General features: G+C 39.7%; 2 protein-coding genes across 3 annotated transcripts; both read left to right on the plus strand.

Moving 5' to 3' along the window:
* Positions 1 to 299: 299 nt before the first annotated feature.
* LOC117989004 (G-protein coupled receptor Mth2-like) lies at positions 300 to 13,162 on the plus strand. Its single transcript, XM_034976303.2, has 8 exons — positions 300 to 801; positions 3,233 to 3,398; positions 4,972 to 5,145; positions 6,942 to 7,020; positions 7,389 to 7,436; positions 8,180 to 8,386; positions 9,039 to 9,221; positions 11,874 to 13,162. Exons 1-8 carry the CDS (start codon positions 403 to 405, stop codon positions 12,091 to 12,093), a joined length of 1,476 nt encoding a protein of 491 aa, XP_034832194.1. The 5' UTR covers positions 300 to 402; the 3' UTR covers positions 12,094 to 13,162.
* A 1,463-nt stretch (positions 13,163 to 14,625) lies between these two features.
* LOC117989005 (G-protein coupled receptor Mth2-like) lies at positions 14,626 to 23,701 on the plus strand. Of its 2 annotated transcripts, none has more exons than XM_034976304.2 (8): positions 14,626 to 15,030; positions 16,935 to 17,118; positions 17,860 to 18,054; positions 18,974 to 19,052; positions 19,771 to 19,967; positions 20,507 to 20,660; positions 21,435 to 21,617; positions 22,083 to 23,701. In XM_034976304.2, the coding sequence occupies exons 1-8, from the start codon at positions 14,704 to 14,706 to the stop codon at positions 22,249 to 22,251; spliced, it is 1,488 nt and encodes a 495-aa protein (XP_034832195.2). In that variant the 5' UTR covers positions 14,626 to 14,703; the 3' UTR covers positions 22,252 to 23,701. The 2 variants fall into 2 exon arrangements, with proteins under 2 accessions (XP_034832195.2, XP_069359671.1); XM_069503570.1 differs by having other exon boundaries at positions 21,435 to 21,524; positions 22,083 to 22,212.
* Positions 23,702 to 23,770: the final 69 nt, after the last annotated feature.

Here is a 23,770-nt window from a genome sequence, read left to right on the forward strand (position 1 = left end):
AGATTTTTCCCCAAATGTCAGCTATAAGATCTACCTACCTGCCAAATTTCATAATTCTAGGTCAACGGGAAGTACTCTGTAGGTTTCTTGACAGACCGACAGACTGACAGACAGACAGACAACAAAGTGATCCTATAAGGGTTCAGTTTTTCCTTTTGAAGTACGGAACTCTAAAAAGTAACTGTCGAAGTTTCAAAGATTTACAAAGATCAGCGTTAAATATAGGTACCTACTTGCAACGATTAAACGAAGCGAACTTGGCTTATTTTCCTTCAATCTGTTTATGTTTCAAGAATTATTAATATTCCCCTGAAACTCAAATCAGAAGCGTCCGTAACCGCAAAATACCTATGTATTGTTCACTCTGTGTAATATTAGTAATATTGGTAACTACGAGCAAAGATGATGTGCTCTAAAATATTCCTAGTGTTGTTCATAATAGTTTTAGTGTCAAGAACTATTTGCGCGTTCTCTATGATTCTCGGTCCAGGCGACAATATAACAGCGAAGTGTTTAGAAAGAAAGTGCATCCCGAAATGCTGTGAAATCGGAAAATACCTAAACGCATCCCTCAATGAGTGCTTCGACTACGGCCAAGACTTCGACTTTCAGGATGTCCCAGTTTACGATGCATTCACGTCAAATACCCTTGTTCTTAATCAACTAAAAAACGCAACTATGGGTGACATATTTTATCTGGTGCCTGGAAAAATGTACGAAGTAATGGCGGAAAATAATTTGACTTTCGCCGAGAATTATCCTTTTAGAGCAGAGCCTGTATTAATATCATATTTGACTGAGGTTTGTATAAATTTCTATTTTAACTGTCGCAAATAGTTGTTAGGGTCCCAACGGGCCCCTATTACTAAGCCTCCGCTGTCCGTCTGTCTGTCTGTCAGCGGGCTATATCTCATGAACCGTAATACGGAGAAAGTAGAAATTTTCACAAAGTGTGATTTCTATTGCCACTGTAATAACAAATAGTGAAACAACCAAGATTTTCGAAATTCTTTGCAAATTTTGAAATAGCCGCCATGTTATTAAAAAAATTAATAAGTAGATAAGTAGTGTTAGGTATATCTTGTACCTACAATGGAACGAAACCCTTAAAAGAGTGTGCACTTGACCGGTTTTATTGTTTTAATTTAAATTTTTCACATATACAGGGAGTAAACAGAACGCTACTAGCAAAAACTTAGCATTGTTATACTACCTAAACACAATCCAATACCAATTAACCATTTGCCTTATTTTGTAGTTTTAGTGATTTAGTATTTTTCAAACCAGCAATGTATAGTGTGCAAAACTCGGCTCAATGCCCCGCCTACGACACGGTATTGACTCCGAGTGGCCTGCTTGCGCAACGTTCGTTGACCTCTACCATCAGTCAGATGTTTCATTTGCAATATATCGTAAACTCATTCAAAATTATAGGATTTGTTTATATTTTTTTGGGTTTTTTTTGTGGTGTCATATCAGTAATCATAGTAGGTCACCTGTCTTCGTTTTTGCCGGCGTTGTGGTTACACCCTGTATTATATTCAATTACTTCTGCTGAAGAAAAGCTCCAGATTTCAACTCCTCAACGTGCTGCTGCAAGCTTTGAATCCATCTGCCACCTGCTGATACAACAAATACCTAGTGTAATAACTACGTAATTATAATACATTGATAGATATTGCTTCATTTATATTAAGATGATGTGTTCCTGAGAGTTTAAGAACTTTTAGACCTGGATCCTCCTTCAACTTTCTAAGTAGCATCGCCAAGGTCTGCATCCGTACGTAGTCGAAATTCCACTTTCCAAGCGATTTGCATCCTCATTTCTAATTTGAACCGCTAGGATATGGAAGGCCCTTCCAGCATTAGTCTACTCCTGCAATTTTAATAATATGGGTATCATGTATAAGTCAAGAGTGAATAGGCATCGTGTAGGCAAGCGCGCTCCATCTTAATCAGCATCATCAGTCATCACTTACCAGCAAGTCTGACTGTATCCAAGCGATAGTCTATAAATTAAAATGTGGATATAGGTTTTTGAAAATTCCGTGGGAACTTTTGGATTTTCCGGGATGAAAGTCCGTCTCCAGTATGCAAGCAATCTCTGCACTAAATAGACAATGATTAAAGATCAAGATCTAACCGCGGAACCCCCGAATAGGAGACAGACCTGTCTTAACCACTAGGCTATCGCCGCTATATTATATACCTGCCTTATTTACTACGGTATACATATAGCTAATCTAATTAACATACAGGGTTACAGGAAAATATGTCACGATCCCATTAAGAGGTTATAGTACAGTAGGTAGATACCTACATTAGCTATCGAACGGCCCCTAAAGTGCTTATGCAAAAGTGTGTCGTTTTTGAGTTATTCATTTTTTATTTTTATTTCTAGGTAAAGGGGTGTTTGCCAATTTAAAAATTAATAAAAAAACAAACAATGTATTTCATCAGACTTTTTTTTTTTTTTCTTGCTAATAAATATCCTTGTTAATAATAAACAGTTATAAAATAAGAACAAACTTTAAGCATTTTAAAATTACAGCCCAAAAGCAGCTGCACAAATATAAATTTAATTCTTTGAATAACTTGCAAACTGTAAAAAATTACTATCGCGCTTATCCTGCGGATCATTTGAAAAACATCTGACGAGGTCTCGGGAATAAGCTACTGTAGTTAAATAAAATATATTCCTTCTACTACCAAGTACTTAGTTGTTCATTTATTATAATTATAAGTAAAACGATAAATGAGGAAACAATAATATAATAAAAATAACAATTACTGGAACGTTGTTGTTTGTGCTATGTTATTGTTAATTGCTGTGAAAACCACACTAGATAACGCAAACTCGTATTACTCAGGCTAAGATCTATAGAGCGTAGGTATAGTACGCGACAGGTCGAGATGGCCATCGGGGAGGGAACGCCCCGCACAGGCCCCACGCTAACCCGGTGCCAGCCGGTCCCCAATTTATTTATTTTTTAAGATAAAAAATAATAATATCAACATTCTTCATTCATTCAACAAAATAAGAACAACATTCTATACTAACGCTAAAATTTCAGGTTTGTAATTCATTTCGTCGACGAGCTAGAGACCCATGACACGCAGACAAACAGACAGACAGACAGCAGAATGACATTACTTATTAGGGCCCCGTTTTTACCCTTTGAGTACGGAACGCTAAAAAGCTCTAATGGGAACCACGATAATTTTGTTTCAGACGGGTGAACTGTACATGGAGTTTCCGAATGCTTACAATCGTTGGACTCGAGTGGAAGACTTCTGCGTCGACTACGCCATCACTGATGAGAGAGTCGTGGAAGTCCACAACTTGATAGTACTGGCCTCTACAGAAGAAGTCGGCGTTCAAAGTTACTATTATTACTGTAAGTACATAACAGGGTACTTACCAGAAGTGAGTTAAAGAATTAGACAGAAAAGCAGGGCATTATAAGCTATTTTTGGATTGGTTATTGGACTGTCCTCTCCTTAAACTTGCGCGCAGACATTGGTCACACGCGCAGAGCTTACCGAGAGGTTTAATCTATAAACTAACCTAACTACAACATTAACCTGATCAGGGCACAAAATTACTACTACAACCAATCCTAAAATGACCTAAACGCAAAGCATGTCTGCGAGCGAGACGCACACTAACTTTACTTTAAAACTATCAACCACGCGTTTTTATACTTTCGACACAAGATGTTGACGTAACGGATCGCATGACTTCTGTCAGAGATAATAAATTATAAAGTGCGATAACATACAGTTCCTGCAATTCACGAAGGCGAGTGAACTTTACTTGTGGTTACGTCGTATACACGAGCATTGCGTAAGTGTGCATGCATGTCGGACAGATCAGTCGCGAGCAAGCGCTCGCAAACGCACAAATTGAGTGTACCTTACTTATACCGATACGACTTGCACACAGGCATGGGCCACTCGCCTCGTGAAATGCAAGAACTATTCCTGAATTTAGCGCGAGTTAATGCCATCAGGGCACTGAATTCTGTACATAATGAAGAAGAAGAAGAGTGAATAGGCATCTTCTAGGTAAACGCGTCCCATCTTAGGCCACATCATTACTTCCCATCAGGTGTGATTTTGGTCAAGCGTATACCTATAATGAATAAAAAAAACATATAAAATTCAAAGTCCTAAGTGACTGACTTATAGTACCAACGCACAGCCTAAACCGCTGGTCATAGAGACATGAAATTTGGGGGTGTGTTCTTTGTAAAGAGTAGGTATCCACTAAGAAAGGATTCTTCAAAATTCCACCCCTGTGGTTTAAATGGGGGTTTGAAATTTATGTAGTCCACACGGACGAAGTCGCGAGCATAAGCTAGTTACAGGTTATAACTAGAACGCTGGCAAAAAGTTTGCGTTATTGTTACACTACCTAAACACAAACCAATACCAATAACCAATAGCCTCATTTTGTAGTTTTAGTGATTTAGTATTTTTCAAACCCGCAATGTATAGCGTACAAAACTTGGGTCAGTGCCCCGCTTACGACGCGGCATTGACTCCGAGTGGCCTACTTACGTAACGTTCGTTGACCTCTAGCGTCAGTCAGATGTTTTATTTAATATATCGTAAACTGTTACAAAATTTAGGATTTTTTTTATATTTTTTTCGCGTTTTATGTGGCATCTTGTGCCTGTTTTTTGTGAATGACTAAGCTGTTGGTAAACCCAATAAAGAAAATTAAATCATATCAGTAATCATCAGTACTATCACCTGTCTTCGTTTTTTCCAGCGTTCTGGTTACACCCTGTATATACAAGTACGCTAGAAGAGGTATGCGATACAAAATGGCAGTTGTTTTGCATCGATTCAAAGCGCCCTTCTGAGCGTACCGGGAATTAAGTTTCGAGTACGCTCACATGATGCTCACGTTTAAAGTGTGCGTAAAACACTGTAATAAGGAAAAAATTGTACCTTTTTGTCCAGATCTGATAACATCTTGTGTGTTCCTGGTGTTGGTACTGCTCGTCTATATGATACTGCCTGAGCTGAGGAACCTTGGCGGCATGATACTGATGGCGTACACCAGTAGCTTGCTAATGGCCTTCATTCTACTGGCGATCATGCAGGGCGGCGAAATTGTCAAATGTATGGAGTTAAGTAAGTAGCACTGACTATAGCCCCTGGTGTTGGTGATCTCATAAGTCTAGATATTTGATAGTGCCTGAGCTGAGGAACCTTGGCGGCATGATACTGATGTCGTACACCATTAGCTTGGCTTCTGCTGGCGATCACGCGGAGCGGAATCTTCAAATGTATCCAGCAATATAAATGTCTGCAAGTGTATGGAATATTAAATAGGACGCCAACGCTTGACAATGTACCTACCTAGTATGTTAAGTACAATCAAAACGCTTATCCACTAAAAAATAGAGTCAAAAACAGTCAAAACTAGTGAACATCGCTCGTTAAAACTAGTTTTGACTGAATTGTTTCAGTCAAAAGTAGTTTTGACTATATCAAGTGGGCTTCGTAGAGCGTTCACAATCCGTCGGCCTTCCATTTCAATTTTCGCACCAGAATGCATTCCAGAATTCTTTCAGATAAACAATTCATAAATTAGTTTTGTAGGAAATACCCAAACTTTGTGTTAGTGCCAACAATAGCATGAACTCAGGGTTGCTAAAACTTTAAAATGCCTACTTAGGTATTTTGTCCTGCAAACGTAGTGGATGAAATTTAACCCCTGACCTCAAGCAAAGAAAAGCGATCGTCGCCATTCATGTTTTGCTAAAATTGTGTATTTGAACCATGGAACGATTCAAAGAGCTTAGTCTAAAAACACCGAAAAAAGCACAGAGGTTTGTCCTCAGTGCCTAGCTGCAACGATTAGGTAGAGGTATTAACTAATTACTTAAAGAAATAATCCAGTAGTGAGACAAACATAGGTAAGTACTGCTACAGTCATTGACTTAAATATATTACTTCGTATGGACAGGGCCATTGAACAATGCAACCTCAGTGCCGTCTGGATTTCAAACGGGTCGTTCATTAGTATCTAAGTGGCGCTGATTTATTTGGTTCCAAAACTGTGAAAAATTTTGTTCGCTTAGGCATATCTTGTCATTTATATCGATGTCTATAGTAGGTATAGAACGCGAAGAATCAAGTAAGTAGTATGTAGCATATAATCGTGAGTAGGTTTATTTAGGTTTATTAGGTGAATAGGATTAGCACTAATATAAATAATTATATAATCTACAAGAAATCTACAATCTACGAGTATTAGATCTAGGTATTATAGTAGGTAACTACCTAATTAATAATTCTATGATTTGAACCAAAACTGTAAGGTAATCGATATAGGTTTGCGATAATGGCATTACCAGTGATAAAGATCTCGAGTCTCGACAGATGTTGTTATTGGTCAACTAGGTGGTCCGACCAGCTAAAGGGATCCAGCAGGTGTGGATTTTACCACTTTGTTAAAATGGCCACCAACAGAAGCCGGTGGAAACAGATAATCCATTCGAGGGCAGTTTGCCAGGCCCACGATCTTCAGCAATGAAGGAACGACCGGAGAGAGAGAGAGTTGTTATTGGCTGAATTTATGGTATTTTGGCTACAACAGTACAGTTTAGTCGGTCAGAAGATTACCTCTCCATATTCACCAATTATGGTGACAACCCTAACAGGTACCACGAATATTCTGCGAATATTCTATACGAGCCAAGCAGCGGTTAACAAAATCATAAGTTTATTCGTTGTGCCGTCCAAACAAACGTATAGTACACGACAGGTTGAGATAGCAATGGGGGTGGGGACGCCACGCATACCCGATATCTATCTGGCTAGTTTTAGATATAGATCAGTAAAAATAGAATATTCAGCGTAACGCGTTTGTATTAAGCTTCTTCATGTAATGTAAACTGAAAAGAACAATTTTCTTATTTCAGCTGCCTCAATATATTTCTTCTTGTTGGCAACTTTCTGCTGGATGAGTGTGATGTCTGTTGACATTTGGTGGACTTTCCGGTAAGTGTTATTAACTGTACCTAATTATTAAAATCCGGCCAAGTGCGTGGCGGGCCACGCGCAGTGTAGGGTTCCGCAGTCATGCTCCTTAACCTGGGAACCCTACTTAGCCATGATAGTTTTCCTTTAAAATTGATTATAATATATACCTACCTACTACTGCTGTGAATTTTTTCACGGTCCTATATACTACCATTTGGCTGATAGAGGGGGGGGGGGGGGGGGGGGGGGGGGCACTTGACATTAATAAAAATTAGCACTTTAAAATATCAAACCTCAACACCGTTTGTATATCCTATAAGGGCTCCGTTTTTCCTTTTGTCGTTAAAAATACATTTGGAATACAAAAACATCGTTTTGTATTCCAGTGGGTACGCAAAATCAAGGCCGATCCATAGACGGGGAGAGTGCTTTTGGTGATGATAACACTCTCATTTATTTACATATTTCATTGCCATCATATTTTTAACAAAAGTTTTCAAAAATAACACAAGAGAAATAACAATAAATAAAATAACGCAAACAAACGGAAACAAGAAAAAATAAAGTAACAGCAACAAAAAACATTAATTAAAAATATGATAAAATGGGTCCCACTAGCTCTAGCAGCGGGGCTGCCAGTGGTCAGGGCTTTAGAGTGAGGAACCTCCTCACAATGCGTGCGATCTCAAGAACCACTGCCTTCTGTATTTTACCCTTGATCCAACAGTTAAGCGATAGTTTTTTTTAGTAATGATGATATTTTTTTTAAATATTACAATAAAACTTATAGCTAGCCTTATCTAATTAAGCCTTAAGACTGTAAATAGGGTTATGTAGCGTACAAGGAGTTTTAGCCCATTTCAACGGTCGACCATGTCGAGCGACGACGGTTCAAACCCCGCCAGTTGCACTATTGTCGTACCTACTCCTAGCACAAGCTTGGCGCTTAGTTGGAGAGGAAAGGGGAATATTAGTCATTTAACATGGCTAATATACCTACTTAAAAAAAATACTATACAAATCATGCCTGCGTGAAATGGTGTCAAGAATACTTACTGGCTGCATTTCCGGGCTGGGCAGTCAGGCCGTCCGCAGGATCCGTTAAAAAACGAGCCAGCCACACAGTGACACTGTCACCAGATGAGGCTAAATTTCTCGTATTTTTTTATGATAACAGTAATTATGACATACCTTGTAATTCTCCATTAATTTTAGAGGGGCAGAAGTTGGTGTACCTCTACATACCACTGCTGTTTCTGATCCTGACCAACTGGCTGTTCTTCCTGATGACCGCCTACAACATAAGACGCCTGATGCGCGGGACCGCTGTGTTGAAGTCAGCCGCTTCCGGCAACCCAGCTGCTCACCAGCAACAGAGGAACAGGTAATTAAAATGATCAATCGCTAGTAAGCCGAGTTTTGGCTAGTATACCTCTACATACCAATGCTGTCTCTGATCCTGAGCAACTGGCTGTTCTTCCTGATGACCGCCTACAACATAAGACGACTGATGCGCGGGACCGCTGTGTTGAAGTCAGCCACTGCGGGCTACCCAGCTGCTCACCAGCAACAGAGGAACAGGTAATGAAAATGATCAATCACTAGTAAGCCGAGTTTTGGTTGGTTCTTCTCGGTAGGAAAACATTCCAAACTAGTTGTAAGTAGATTCGCTTCTGTAAACGACACTGTGAAAGAGCGAGGGCGAGTGGCTCATACTTGTCGTATCGTTATAAGTAGATTAGGTTAAAATGTGTGCGTTTGAGAGCGCTCGCGCTTGCTCGCGACTGATTGGTCCGACATGCACGCACACTTACGCAATGCCCATGCAAACGACGTTTACAAGTAAAGTTCACTCGCCTTCTTGAATTGCAAGCATTGTAACTACAAGTTAAGTTTCTGCCGGCTCAGTAGAATTTGCTTTCCGAACCATTTTAGAGTCCCAGACGTAGCATAAGAAACACTACTACACCTACTACGCCTACACAAAATAATTTTGACTTTTGATTGTTTACTTATGTACCTACTATTTTTTTCAGACTTATGGTATACCTGAAGCTCTCCGTGATAATGGGCATCAATTGGCTGTTGGAGGTCGTGAGCTTCTTCTCGCCGGAACTCAAAATTTGGGAGTTCTCCGATACATACAATCTGCTGATTGGATTCGCGATATTTCTCATCTTCGTCTGCAAAAAGAAGATATACAAGAAATTAGTGGCAAGGTGATTAGTATGCTGTCCTTTTTATACCTGTGCCCATGCTCGGAGAGTGGAAATAACTATCAGAGGGGATAACATTTTTATCCTTTCCTCGGGGAGAAAATTTCCCGGCCCATGCTAGGGCTGCTGGCGATCGGGGTATATTATACTTAGCTCTATTCAAGTGCCATTGGAGATGGTAGGTATGACACCTGCTAAGTGCTAACTTCACAAACAAACTAATATTTTGTGTGAGTGATGTTACAGACAAAACTACTTTTAACTGCAAAAAAACAGACAAATTGTTTTTGACTATAGAGTTGTTTAAAATTACTTATCATGCGTCACACATACCTCAGAAGGCTTACAAGGCAAGTCACACGCTAGAATATTCATCCAAGCACGCTAGTGTGTCCATGCAAGTTCTAATAACTTTCAGTCGATCAGAGTCAGACTCGCGCACTGAAGGTTCCGTATTACAATCGTATTTTATCGACATTTTGCATGATAAATCAAAAACTATTCTACCTGAAAATAAATAAAAATCTGTTTAAGAATGTACAAGTGAAGCCCTTTCATATGATACCCCATTTGATATAGTTATCTTACTTCGAAAATTGAAAATACTAATTATTAGTTTATGACCACTATTAATTTTTTTTTGTGTGATGTGACCACAAATTCACGGTTTTCAGATTTTTCCCCTAAAGTCAGCTATAAGACCCAACTACCTGCTAAATTTCATGATTCTAGGTCACCTGGTACCCTGTAGCTTTCTTGACAGACAGACAGTCAGACAGACAGACAGACAGACAGACAGACAGACAGACAGACAGACAGACAGACAGACAGACAACAAAGTGATCCTATAAGGGTTCCGTTTTTCCTTTTGAGGTACGGAACCCTAAAAATAGGTACCGTCAAAGTTTGAAGCAACTAGCTCAGATGAATGATTACCATCTCTATGAACCAGCTTGGCAGATCACGGAACCCTACCTAAATTTAAATTTAATTTAAAATAACTTTATTGTTAATAGATTTACAGAGTGTAAGAATACAGGATACACTTAAAAAACAAAGGGCGACCCCTTATCATGAATAAACTTGCTTATCACTAAAGTGATCTCTTCCAGGCAACCCATACTTAAGAACTTATAGAACTGTTAAGACGGGGAGTCGCAATGTAGCTATAAATATAATATATATAGGTATATATAAACACATACACTCTAATAGGTACATACTATAAAATATAATATAATATATACAATATACATGTATATAAATACTATATAAAATCAATATAGTATAATTAAATAAATAATACATACTACATAGCTAACTGTACATATAGTTATGGCAGAAAATCTACAGTGACAGATAGTATTTCTACCTAGTGCATGTTATTACAAGCGCTTGAACACTTCATTTAATTCGAGTACTTATGACTATAAATTCTGGCAGTGCCCCTTGGAAGATATGTGACGACACCTTTTGCTGAACTTCTTCTCTGGGAAGAGTACGTATGTGTGCGTGTTTGTGTGTGTCTGTGTGCGTTTAGGTGTGTGTGTGTGTGTATAGAAATATGCATATTCTGTTCTATGCTGGCTATCTGTTTAAAATGGCTCTTCGGCTTGTTAACTGCTCTTTTACGAATTCCTTACTAACTTAGAAAGGAATATTTTTGATTACATTCTGCATGATTCAGACGTATTGCAATGCTTTCGTGGCATTGTCAACTAGGTATATACATATTTTAATTTGCATTTGTGGAAAAGAGGTTTATAAATTTGGAATCCACGGACTCTCTTGCCAAAGGAGCTCTGGTAGGCTGTTTAGGCATAGCTCTCTTAACGATACGATTAAAAGAGCTCTTGCCACCATAGATATTCCTGCGCTCATTGAGCCGGCAGGGATTAGTCGGGATGATGGCAAGAGACCTGATGGATTGACGCTGGTTCCCTGGGAACGGGGACGGGCGCTAATGTGGGACGCAACTTGCGTTGACACATTGGCCCGTGTCATATCAGGGAGACAGCATCAAGACCGGGAGCCGCAGCAGAAACAGCTGAAAACGGCAAGCGGCGCAAGTATGCCTCTCTTATCGAGAGTTACATTTTTGTTCCGTTTGCCGTGGACCCTGGGGCCATGGGGTCTTAGTGCTAAAAAAAATTTACGGGACATTTCACCACGATTAATAGCCTCATCTGGTGACAGAAGGGCTGGCTCATTTTTTGCGCAACGGATCAGCCTGGCTGTCCAGCGCGGAAATGCAGCCAGTATTCTTGGCACCATTCCACGCGGGCATGATTTGTATAGTAATTAGATAAGGCTAGCTTTAAGTTTTATTGTAATATTTTCATTTTCTTTTCTTTCTGTTTTGTCCTCAGCCTTTCTAATTGTACTGTACTAGAACTACTAGAACTAGCGCGCACCACGGTACGACGAGTTGGGGTGCGTTTTAAAATCCGTTAATTTGAATTTAAATGCATGAAAATCCGTTGCGGATAAACGTACGGAAATATACTGTGGTGCGCGCTAGTTCTTAGGCCGGATTTCTTGTAACTCAATGGGATAGGGAATAAAGAGGATTTATATTTTCACTACTGCATTAGAAGATAGAGGAGAAGAGAGAAGATGACCATAACATTTTACTAACTTTACCTTTCCTTCCAGGTTTTATGAGTTACGCAGCAGGTGGTTTGGTGGGAAACGTCCAACGCGGACCTTGACTAAAAGCAGTACGAGCAGCAGTACCTTGGAATCGAATCTTAGTCAAGATATACCACTGCAAGTGTCTAACAATCCGATGCCCGAGGATAAACGAGGAAGAAAAAACTGCAACGTTTTCAGCTTCAATAGAACGAATTATAAAATCAACACGGATTTGAAGTAATATAATGTTTTAAGGGCGTCAGTTACCGAAAACATGGAGAAGAGAGGCTTTTAAGGCGTGACGCACACCAGCAGTTTGGATTTGAATTTACTTTGGCATAACGGCTCGCCTCCACAACTCCACTCCTTCAAGACAAGAGTGAAATAGGCATTTTCTTGGCAAGCGCGCTCCATCTTGGGCTGCATCATCACTTGCCACCCAGGTCGGATTGCAGCCAAGCGCTAGTCTATAAATTAAAAAAAAAAAACTTCAAAATTGTTGCTGAAATTATCAGTATACCCTTATTATAATTATGCGAAAGTGTGTTTGTTTGTGGGTTTATTGGTTGGTCCTTCAATCACGTTGCTACGGTGCAACGGATTGACGTGATTTTTTGCATGGATAAAGACCTGGAGAGTGAGGATATTTTTTATCCAGGAAATTAAAAGAGTTCCCACGGGATTTTTGAAAACCTAAATAACCTAATAAGCTAGTGAATTCATGTTTTAAAAATTTTGGCTTGCAAGGAAATTCAATTTAAGCAATTAAATTTCACTTGCACTAACGGTGAAGGAAAACATCGTGAGAAAACCAGCATGCTTGAGAGTTCTCCACAATGATCTCAAAGGTGTGTGAAGTTTGCCAATGCGCACTAGGCTAGCGTGGTGGACTATGGCCAAACCCTTCTCGTTCTGGAGGATACTAGTGATCAGTAGTGAGGTAGTAAGCTGGCAATGGGTCGATTATGATGATGATGATGATGATGATGATGATGATGATGATGATGATGATGATGATGATGATGATGTAGGTACATTATCTAGCTAATACTCATTAATTTTATGAGGCTATATGTAAGTAAGATAATATTATAATGTAATTAAGTAAGAATAATTATAATTAAGTAATCTTATTATACCTAATAAAACTGAGTAGGCATAAGTAAAATCTAAGTTTAGGAAAGTTAAAATAAGTAAATGTGTCTTAGTGTTAATTGACCAATGAAAATAATTCTGCCAAAGATATTTTTTTTTACTTTTAAGTAAGGATTTAACTGCATTTATAATTATTTTTAACAAATATAAAAATATCACATAAGTAACAGATTTTTATTTAATTTATAGTCCCAGGACGTAACCATGATTCGGTCGGCGTCTTTCGATTTATGACACTAAGGGAAAGTAGAACATTGTGGGTAGTTTGGTAAAAAAGCCAGCCAAGTGCGAGTCAGACTCACACACCGAGGGTTCCGTACTGCAGTCGTATTTTTCCAACATTTTGCACGATAAATCAAAAACTATTGTGCATAAAAATAAATAAAAATCTGTTTTAGAATGTGCAGGTAAAGCTCTTTCATATGATACCCCACTTGGTATAGTAATATTTCCGTGGAGGTCCTATAAAAAATCCGGATCCAACTCCTTAATCCTGATGCTGCATCGTTACTGCCTGCCTAAGTTATCAAGATTCAGGAAGTGTTCATAGTAAACTAATATTGTAGGTACCAAGCAACGACTTCATGTTCAGATTCCAAGTCCCAACTCCTCAACCCTGAAGATGCAGGGTACAACACTCATAGTCTATAGTTAATCAGGAACTGCGGAAGGAGCAATAGTATTTTTTTGTTACCAAGGATAGACCACATCACTGAATTTCAGATCCCAAGTCCCAATTCCTCAATCCTGATGCTGCAAGATACTGAACTCCTGAACCGTGGGGATTCGCGGATTTTGATAGTAAATTGATATTTTAGCTATCAAGCAACGGCTTCATGATTACACTCCAAGTCATAAGTCCTCAAATCTGATGATGCAGGATACAGCACTTCTAAACCATAGAGATTCAGGAACTGTTCCTGGTGAAATAATATTGTAAATGCCGACCATAGATATTTGTTATTGAATTTCAAATCCCAACTCTTCAATCCTGATGCTGCAAGGTACTGAACTCCTAAGCCGTGTGGATTAGGAAAATTTTGCTAGTGAATTGATATTTTAGGTACCAATTAATGACTACTACTATGACTACCTACTACACTAAAAAGCTTAAAATAAAAAAGTTTTTTATAAAATAGACTTCCAAAACCACTACAAATCAAAAAAATTTTTGTTTCTACACGTGCATGTATGTTGTTTATTTTTTTATCATTACTTAAATATTACAAGTTATATACAAGTTAGCCCTTGCCCCTTGACCACGATCTCACCTGATGGTAAGTGATGATGCTGTCTAAGATGGAAGCGGACTAACCTGGAAGGGGTATGGCAGTTTCAATTAACCCTGATCGGTTTATACACGGCATTAGTACCTACCAGAACGCCAAATCGCTTGGCGGCACGGCTTTGCCGGTAACTAGTCACGGCCGAAGCCTCCCACCAGACCACCACTACCAATTATATCTAGTTGTAACGAATTTGTATCACACAGGCGAAACCGCGGGCATAAAACTAGTGTAGAATAATATATATAGGTACCTAACTATATTTACTGACGTATTACATTACTTATCTAGTTGACTCACTCCACCTAAAGGACATTTTGAGGTAATAACTAATAACCACATAAATCATTAAGTACTGAGTAATGCAGTAACGTCTCTTGTAAAGTCTAAATACAAAGGTGGAATCAATTATGAAATCCAAACTAAAGACTGCAATCATAATAATTTTAATCGTAAATAATAGTGATAGTAGTTTACTCGTGTCAGATGTTTGTGGAGAAGGATTAAAATGTGTTCCAAAATGCTGTCCGGAGAACCAATACGTCTCCTGCGATCTAGATGATTCATGTAAATGTGATAGGATGGTGATAGATAGTACAGATTTCTCTCAAGTGCCGGTTTATAATGAATATCTGAAATATACGGGAAACAATTTGACTGATGTCTTCAATTTCGTGAAGGGAGATCTACAGGAGGAGAGCTTGGATAGCGAAATGATGGAATTATATTTGGTCGAGGTGAGTATTTAATAACGAAAAATGTATTAGCCACGGGAATTAAAAAAACCGGCCAAGTGGGAAACGGTTCGCGCACCGAGGGTTCCGTATTACAGTGGTATTTTTTCGACATTTTGCATGATAATTCAAAAACTATGATGCATAAAAATAAATAAAAATCTGTTTTAGAATGCACAAGTAAAGCCCTTTCATATTATGATACCCCACTTGATATACTTAGTTACCTTAGTTCGAAAATTGAAAATACTAATTATTAGTTTATGACCACAATAAAAAAAGGGATCCTTTGTTGTCTGTCTAAATATAAATATTTAGCAATCGTTATTAAACTTTTTATAAAACAATTTATTTTATTTTATATCAATGGTTAACAAATAAACTATTAATAAACTTAAATCTAAAAAAAAACAACATTAAATTAAAACTAAAATAAATTAAATTAAATCTAAAACCTCGTCGAGACCACCGCAGCGAGGCATTGTACCCAAGATGCTGGCAGCATTACCCCTTTGGATGGCCAAACTAATTCTTTGACCATGGTAGCTGCCAGCTATCGGGTCCCCGGTTGACTCGATAACTCTTTTCGCAATTTCTTCAAAAAGAGCTCGAGCCCCCGGGCCCCACGGCCCCAAGGTCTCCACACCAAAAGGCACGAATACGAAGCTCCCATCGAGGTTTTCATATTTGCGCCTCTTGGCCTGTTCGGCGCTGATGGCCGCTGCACCCGCCATAGAGGAGGTCGCCTGAATGTGGGATGCAGCTAAACTGTCTACACAAGTTGCATCCCAAACAAGCGACCTGCCCATCTTCCACGGTACGAGCGTCATACCATCAGGTCTCTTGCCATCGCTACGTGCCAAACCAATAGGTTCTAGTACAGCTGGCACATGGGCGGTGGCAAGGGACCTCCGGATGATGTCGTTAAGGGTACTATGGCGGGAGAAGCGTCCAGCGCTTCTCGAACAGGAGAGCCCATGGTGGCCGAAGGCGTCAACGCAGTCGTTTTATAATAAACTGAAGTTGTTGATATTATAAAACTTTTTTCTATATTTCGTAATACGAAGCATATGAAGTGTAAGTACATATTTGTGTAGAGCGATGTCAATCCGTTTGTGAGCCCTCGTCTATACCTACAAATAAGTCAATGGGAGGACGTGACCCAGAGTAGCGTGGCTACACAAACTGTAAAAACCTGTTAGATATGGTAGGTAGGTATGTTCAAAATTATACAAATTATTTTAGGATATTTTAGGCTAGTCAACAATAACAAAATATAAGGAAAACTGTAATAATTTCTTAGTTAATCAAGTTTAACGACGTCGATCGGTTTATGATGATGATAATAATTAATTAGACTCTTACACTTTCAGAATAAAGCTGTGATAGCCTAGTGGTTAGGACATCCGCCTTCTAATCGGAGGTCGGGGGTTTGATTCCGGGCACGCACCTCTAACTTTTCTTGTTGTGCGTTCTTGCTTTTACGGTGAAGGAAAACATCGTGAGGAAACCTGTATGCCTGAGAGTTCTTCACAATGTTCTCAAAGGTGTGTGAAGTCTACCAATCCGCACATGACCGTGGTAAACTATGGCCAAAACCCTTCTCTCTGAGAGGAGACCGGCGCGCGGGGTTATTACGTATCTCGCGACAGGATTGCGACAGGACAGGCGTAAATCTCGCGATCATTGCTATCAAAACAGCGGCTAGAGAGAGACAGCAATAGCCACACAGCAAAATAAGAAGAAAAAGAGAGACAGCAAATGAACTATCGCATTGCTAGTGCTGTCGCTACTGCAACGTTTTACGTAATCACCCCGCCGTGCTCTGTACAAAAACATTTGACAAATAAAATGTCTTTGGCTGTGTAGTGAGCCGGCGATCGGTTGATCATGATGATGACTTTCAGAATGGAAACCTGCACGTTATACCTCTAATCCCTAATGCTCCGGCCAAAATACTGGTGTTCGGGTGTGACAGTTTCTGTGTGGATTACGTGAAGACGGAAGAGTTAGAGCACCCGGAAATAAGATTCAGAATAACAATGCCGCCCGAAAAGGATAACTCCGCTAAATTAAAACTTAATACAGCAGGTAGGTAACGGTTGCGGTAACTATTATACAGAGTGTAACTAGAACGCTACCAAAAACTTAGCCGGTAGGGTGGTAACTAGCCATGGCCGTTACCTAGCCTCCCACCAGACCAGACAAGAGACAATTTAGTAATTGTAAATTCCCAAATTGCCCCTACCGGGAATCAAAGTTCGAACCCGGGACATAAGACCACCACTGCGCTAGGGCGTCGTATTTTGTATTACGGCCACTTTGAATCGCATTTTTACGATAACGAATGAGTAAAGTCAAAGTCAAATGATTTATTCAAAATAGGTAATAAATTGATAGTCTGGTATGGTGTTAGGTACATTTGTAAGATATAGTGGTGATAATTATTACGCAAACTTAAAACTAAACAACACACAAAACAGTGTACACAACACAGAGTACACAAAACAAACGCCCTAAGCTTACCTATATAATAAATCTTTGTATGAAGGAAAAAGAGAGAGAGTAGAGATTTCTCCCAAACCAGGGTCCTCTGAATGAAACTGCACTAACTTCGTCTTTAACTTTATTGTATCTATACAAGGCACAATATTAATGACGTTTACGTACCTTCTGTTCCAAACATAGTTCCAAAAACTAACACTTCTTATGTATGTTCTCGGACATAGAATTATAGCGCATGTTAGCTTACAACTAGTGCCATCTATGATCATGTTAAGCAATCGCTACTGATTGAACAATGTAAATAAATAAATAAAATGATTTCCACAGCTTACATAATATCCAGCATTTTCCTAGCACTAGTACTGATAGTGCACTTCATGTTTCCGTCCCTGAGGAACCTCGTGGGAAAGATAATAATGTCCATCGCAGCCAGCCTGCTGGGTGGATTCCTTACGTTTGTTACACTATCGCTCAAAATCTTGGAACAAGGAGATATAACTGACGAGTTTTGTCTTGGTGCAAGTAAGTAGCAATCACAACATAAAAATAGGTAGGTATTTGTATATTAACTTTGTTACTCCTTCACTTTTCTATAGTGGCGCAAGGCATCGCCAAGGTCTGCACCCGTACGTAGTCGAAATTCCACGGATACGTACGAAGCCATTTGGAACATCTCATACTCAGAGATAATTTCAGCTTTTATACAATAGCGAAGGTCTGGTACGCACTGGCTCTCTCTTTATATTATAATATGCATCATACCTTTAGTATTGTTAATGCTCACGCCATCTGTTGAGCATAGCCCTACACTCTATTAGGTCCTCAACTTTTCTCATAGCGGTAGTAAGTAGGAAAGTGGAAGGCCAGTGAGTGACTTGAACTGGTCTCACCAGCAGCTAGGCAATCAGTCACGTGGATTTTGCTGCCACCTCGCCTACAGTGCGACAAGGCTATCTTGGCGCGTGGCGAAAATCGGAACTAACGTTGCCGTCAAGTGTCCCCTTTGTTCTTCTCTACATACATAGTATAAAATAAAGTCGCTTCCCGCGTCTGTATGTATGTATGAACGCGTAGATCTTTTAAACTACGCAACGGATTTTAAAAGCGGTTTTCACCAATAGATAGAGTGATTCAAGAGGAAGGTTTATAGGTATAGTTTAATTCTCAAAAAGTTAGAGATCCCTAGAGAAATTGAAGTAATGTGAATTAGGTCGGAAAAAAATCCTCTCATTTGAGAGTTTCCGAGGCAAATACACCTCAATGACAGCACATTAGTATCTACATTGCACCCATGAGAAGCCGGGGCGGGTCGCTAGTGTTTGAATATTCTAAGCCTTTATTCTCCAACAACGCCCCCTTCAAGTGCCAAGAGAGCCTTGTCGCACTGTACAACTATAGGAGGCAAGCGCTGGGCAAATATAATTAATATTTTGTTTTTCAGATTCCTGTGTTTACTTCTTTTTCCTTGCGAGCTTCTTCTGGATGAACATCTTGTCCTTTGATATCTGGAAGCAATTTAGGTAAAACATTTTCTACTATTATGTGGAGCGCACTATATCTCAATGGTTTCGTCAGCGGCGGATTTGCCCTAAGGTCCCATAGGCCCGAGCCTAGGGCGGCCAGATATTAGGGTCGGCCAATCGTGACCAAAGGTCACTGATGTTGTGATAAAAGTTGGCAATAAAGTAAATTCATTATGTAGCCTATAAAACTATGATGAGTGCTGAGAAAGGGGCGGCTGGTAGGTACCTACTTATTACATGGCCTGGGGCCTAGGGCGGCCAAGACTGCAAATCCGCCACTGGGCTTCGTATAGAGTGATGAGGTCCTGGTTTCCATTCCTGGAGTGTACCATAAATAGTTAGTAATTGACTCTGTGTGTTTGTGTACGTGAGTGTGTGTAATCTGTCAAGAAATTCTCAGTAGGTATAGGTGGGTATAGGTATAGTGGGTTAGCGCGGAGTCAGAAAGTCGCTCGGTCCTGCATCTGATCTCGCTCCGGACGTGTCGGATTGTCGCTCCCTTGGTGCTATGAGAGTGAGGGAATAGAGGGTGCACCTGTTTGCTCACACACTTATTTCATTTTCTTCATTTTCACCGAATTTCAGCCTGATCCGTCCAGTAGTTTGAGCTGTGCGTTGATAGATCAGTCAGTCAGTCAGTCAGTCAGTCACCTTTTCCTTTTATATATTTAGATAGAAGATATTATACTTAAGTAGTAAAGTATTTTTTTTCCAGAAAGAAGCACCTAAGTTCTTACCAAGAAAAAAGAGGGGAATATCGGCGCAAATTCCTTACATACTCCATCTACGCGTGGGGCGCCCCCTTGGCAATGACAATTTTATTTATATTATTAGAAACAAACGTTATAGATGTTACAAGCATGCCACGCTTCATAAAACCCAATATCATAGCGAATAAGTGTTTCCTGGGTGGTAAGTTTTTTATTGAACTAGCTGACTTATCTCGGCTTTTAAAGGGTGGAAATTATACCTTTCCGGGGCTATATGTGCATTTTAAGCAGTTAAAAATGTCAATTGCTTTAACGGTGAAGGAAAACACCGTGAGGGAACCTACATGCCTGAGAGTTTTACATATTGATCTCAGAGGTGGTATGGTAGACTATGGTCAAACCCTCCTCATTCTGAGAGGAGGTCCGGAGGATGATGAACTACTAACACGCCTGTCCTTCCCGTAGGTACTCTCCTCATGCCGCCCTCAAATTCGGATATTGCCTTGTTCACCTCCACCTTCAATTCTCAGCTCTAGTTTACCTAAGAGCCTCGATAGCTCAACGGTTAAAGGAGCGGACTGAGCTCCAAAAGGTCGCTCGGCTCAAACCCCGTTGCACTATTGTCGTATACCTACTCCAAGCACAAGTTTTACGCTTAGTTGGAGGGCCAATATTCTTTTTTTTTTAAACCTTTATGGAAGGGCTGACGCTGATTACGAATGATTTTTACTTTTGTTTTAGAGACAGAAAGGATGTATTACCTTTACACACCGCTGCTGATTTTGATTCTTTGCAACTGGGCATTTTATTCCATGACGGCTTATGCGATCTGGCAGACGAAGCGGGACGCCCGGACCATGGGCGTGACGTGCACGCCGAATAACATAAAAGAAAGGTAATATACTTACATCTGTGTAATATACCTACAGTGCGACAAGGCCCTCTTGGCACTTGAGTGACATTGACAGGGGGTCGCTGTTGGAGAACAAAGGCAAGACAAAAGCTTAGAATATTCAAACAAGAACAAAGGGGACACTTGACGGCAACGTTAGTTCCAATTTTGGCCACGCGCCAAGATAGCCTTGTTGCACTGTAACAGGGACTTACAAAGAACCAAAACCTTAATTTGCTATTATGCACTGAAACAGTCAAAGTATGGTACAAAATACAAATGCGACATGCGACATGCACCGCCCGCCCTCCCACTTGCAATTGAATAAATGCCCTATGCGCCCCTTTACAATAACCCTAAAACTCTTTACCAACTGTAAACTTTAAGATTGCATAAGTACCTACATGTTAATTGCTGTCATTAGTCGAAAAAGGTGACTGACTGACTGACTGACTGATCTATCAACGCACAGCTCAAACTACTGGCCGGATCGGGCTGAAATTCGGCATGCAGATAGCTATTATGACGTAGGATTAGACGTATCCGCTAAGAAAGGATTTTTGAAAATTCAACCCCTAAGGGGTTTGAAATTTGTATAGTCCACGCGGACGAAGTCGCGAACATAAGCTAGTATTACAATAAAACACAAAAAATGCTCCTCCTAAAAAATAGGCCTTTTGTAATAGCGTCCTTATTCCTAGGATACGAAATATATTGTAAAAGCCCACCCGGGAAAAGCCGGATACAAGCTAAAAAGTTATGTTCGATCATTCCCAGATTGAAGATCTTCCTGAAGCTGTCCCTGGTGATGGGTATCAGCTGGATCCTAGAGATTGTGAGCGCGAGCAAGCCCGACCTGGCCATCTGGTACGTCACCGACCTGTACAACCTGCTCATCGGCGTCGCTATCTTCATCATTGTTGTTTGCAACAAAAAAGTTTACAATCTATTCATCCAAAGGTACTTTTTTTTTTGTTCTCCTTCTGGCTTCCAAAGGTAGGTACTTAAACTTTCTGTCGACTTTTCTTAGCAATCTGTGCTTTTTTAACTGTGGTAATTGGTAAAATATTGAGTTGTTACACGCACCATCCCTATACTTGAGTTTTTCTTCCAGTGCTGCGTTTTCTGGTGCATTCTCTATTCGACCACCTTACTACAGTCTTTTTTCTAAAAAGCGGCTAAACTAAAAACTTTGGTCCTACATACCTACTATAGAATACCTACTAAAGAATAATTTACCTACACATTATTCTTTAGAAACATATTTTTTTTTATTTCTCATGTTTTATGACGATAACTCAAAATGTAGTTTTTTGAAGTTAGCCGCTTCCCCCCCCCCCCCCCCCACTTCTATCAGTTCTTTGGTTGGATTAGTAGCTAGATAACTAGATAGATAATAATATTAAGTACGGATTTTCATTTCAGATTTGGTTCACGGCTCTCCTTCAAGCAGGGTCTGAGATCTTCCACCCAGACCCAGGATTCCACACTTTGTGAAGAAGTATCGAACGAAGTGCAATTTAAATTAATAAATAATCAACCCATAAGCAAGGAACCATCAGATTACAGTGAGGTTCGGCTAAGTAGATTATGAGTTTATGACTAAACTTGACAAAATTGCCAAGATATTGTATAAAGACTTGAGGCTGCAGCCTCAACGACAGCGGTAAGCGGCGCGGGCGGCGGGAGTAGGGCAATGATACAATACGCATAATTACTTACTCGAACATTATACTAGTACTACCCGTGCGCGATAAGTTGAGACTCGCCTGGAATGCAACCCTCCGCCCGCTTGCCCTGTAACTTCCCCTCAAGCTCCGTGTTGTACTTTAGACAACGCCATTTTTTTAACATATTAGTCTCGTACTTGCTTACGTCACGCAACGACGACGCGCTCCGATTTTTGTCTACAGTACAACCACGCATCTGTGGCGTCACCGCCCCCCAGGTCTCAACTTATTGCGCACGAGTAGTATGTACCTACCTATCGATTATGGTGCTATCCTGGAAGACGAAGCTAAGGCGGACAACTAAGCCGCACCATCCATATTTTATTAATATTATAAAATGTGAAAGTGTGTCTGTCTGTCTGCTAGCTTTTCACGGCCCATCCGCAGGTATAACCAATTTTGATGTTATAATGGTAACATTAATGTTATTTCCATGTTTGGTAAAGAGATAGCTTGCACCTCAGTGAAGGACATAGAATATTATACATCCCGGATAATCAAAGAGTTTCCACGTGATCCTTAAAAAATCCAAACCCATGTGGACGAATTTACGACCATCATTTTTGTAGGAACACCGAATATAGCTTGCATCCTGGAGATGGATATAGGCTATTTTTATCCCTAGCTTATAAAATCAGAGTTCCAACGGGATTTAAAAAAAAACTGAAATCAATGCGGACGAAGTGAATGCGTATGGTTTCATGGCAGCCGCCATTCTCGCCCCGCCCACCGCTGTCGCAGTGGCCATGGCCTGACCACTGTAGGTACCTAATTAAAATGCTAGTAGGTCCTACCTACCAATAAAATATTATGCCTATTAGGTACCTAATTATTAAGATGTTATTAAGTAAGTAACTATCTCCTACCAATTACAATTAAATTAACTAGTTAGCTATTATTAAGTAGGTTTATCATTGATCATTGATTAATAAAGCACAGAGCAGCAGTTTAGCGCAACGAAACTGCAGAAATGTTTTCAGCCTAAAGTTTTAAAATAATTAGCCTAACTGAGCGTCGCCAAGCAGAAAACGACCAACGCGGCAACGCCAAAAAACCAGTTTCGAGATAAATGAGCTGTTTTAGGTATTTTCACCACTGCTTTAAATGTACCTATAAAGAAAATTGTTTAAAAAAATGAGTGAAAGTGTAGGTAAGTAGTTAGTGAACTATATTTTATTAGCTAATATAAAAACTTATTTTTGTTGCCTAAATACCATATTTAGTATGTAACTATTGTGGTCGTTTTAAGCAAATCTGTAGATTTTCCAGACGACGTTTCAGCAGAAACGACTATCAGCGTGGGCGATTCATCTACCTAATAGGCTACTTGACTCATATCTAATTTCGTCCAATAAATGATTATTTATATAGTATTTTGCTTAA

The sequence above is a fragment of the Maniola hyperantus genome, chromosome 15 (assembly GCF_902806685.2).
Source record: "Maniola hyperantus chromosome 15, iAphHyp1.2, whole genome shotgun sequence".
NCBI lineage: Eukaryota > Metazoa > Arthropoda > Insecta > Lepidoptera > Nymphalidae > Maniola > Maniola hyperantus.

Excerpts from the sequence above, each read along its gene's own strand:
- LOC117989004 (XM_034976303.2), top strand. The coding sequence starts at position 403 with ATGATGTGCTCTAAAATATTCCTAGTGTTGTTCATAATAGTTTTAGTG. Across the intron at positions 5,146-6,941 it reads TGTCAAATGTATGGAGTTAA|CTGCCTCAATATATTTCTTC; the intron begins GTAAGTAGCACT and ends TTCTTATTTCAG. Across the intron at positions 7,437-8,179 it reads AGACGGGGAGAGTGCTTTTG|TAATTATGACATACCTTGTA; the intron begins GTGATGATAACA and ends TTATGATAACAG.
- LOC117989005 (XM_034976304.2), top strand. The coding sequence starts at position 14,704 with ATGAAATCCAAACTAAAGACTGCAATCATAATAATTTTAATCGTAAAT. Across the intron at positions 17,119-17,859 it reads ATTAAAACTTAATACAGCAG|CTTACATAATATCCAGCATT; the intron begins GTAGGTAACGGT and ends TGATTTCCACAG. Across the intron at positions 18,055-18,973 it reads CGAGTTTTGTCTTGGTGCAA|ATTCCTGTGTTTACTTCTTT; the intron begins GTAAGTAGCAAT and ends TTTGTTTTTCAG.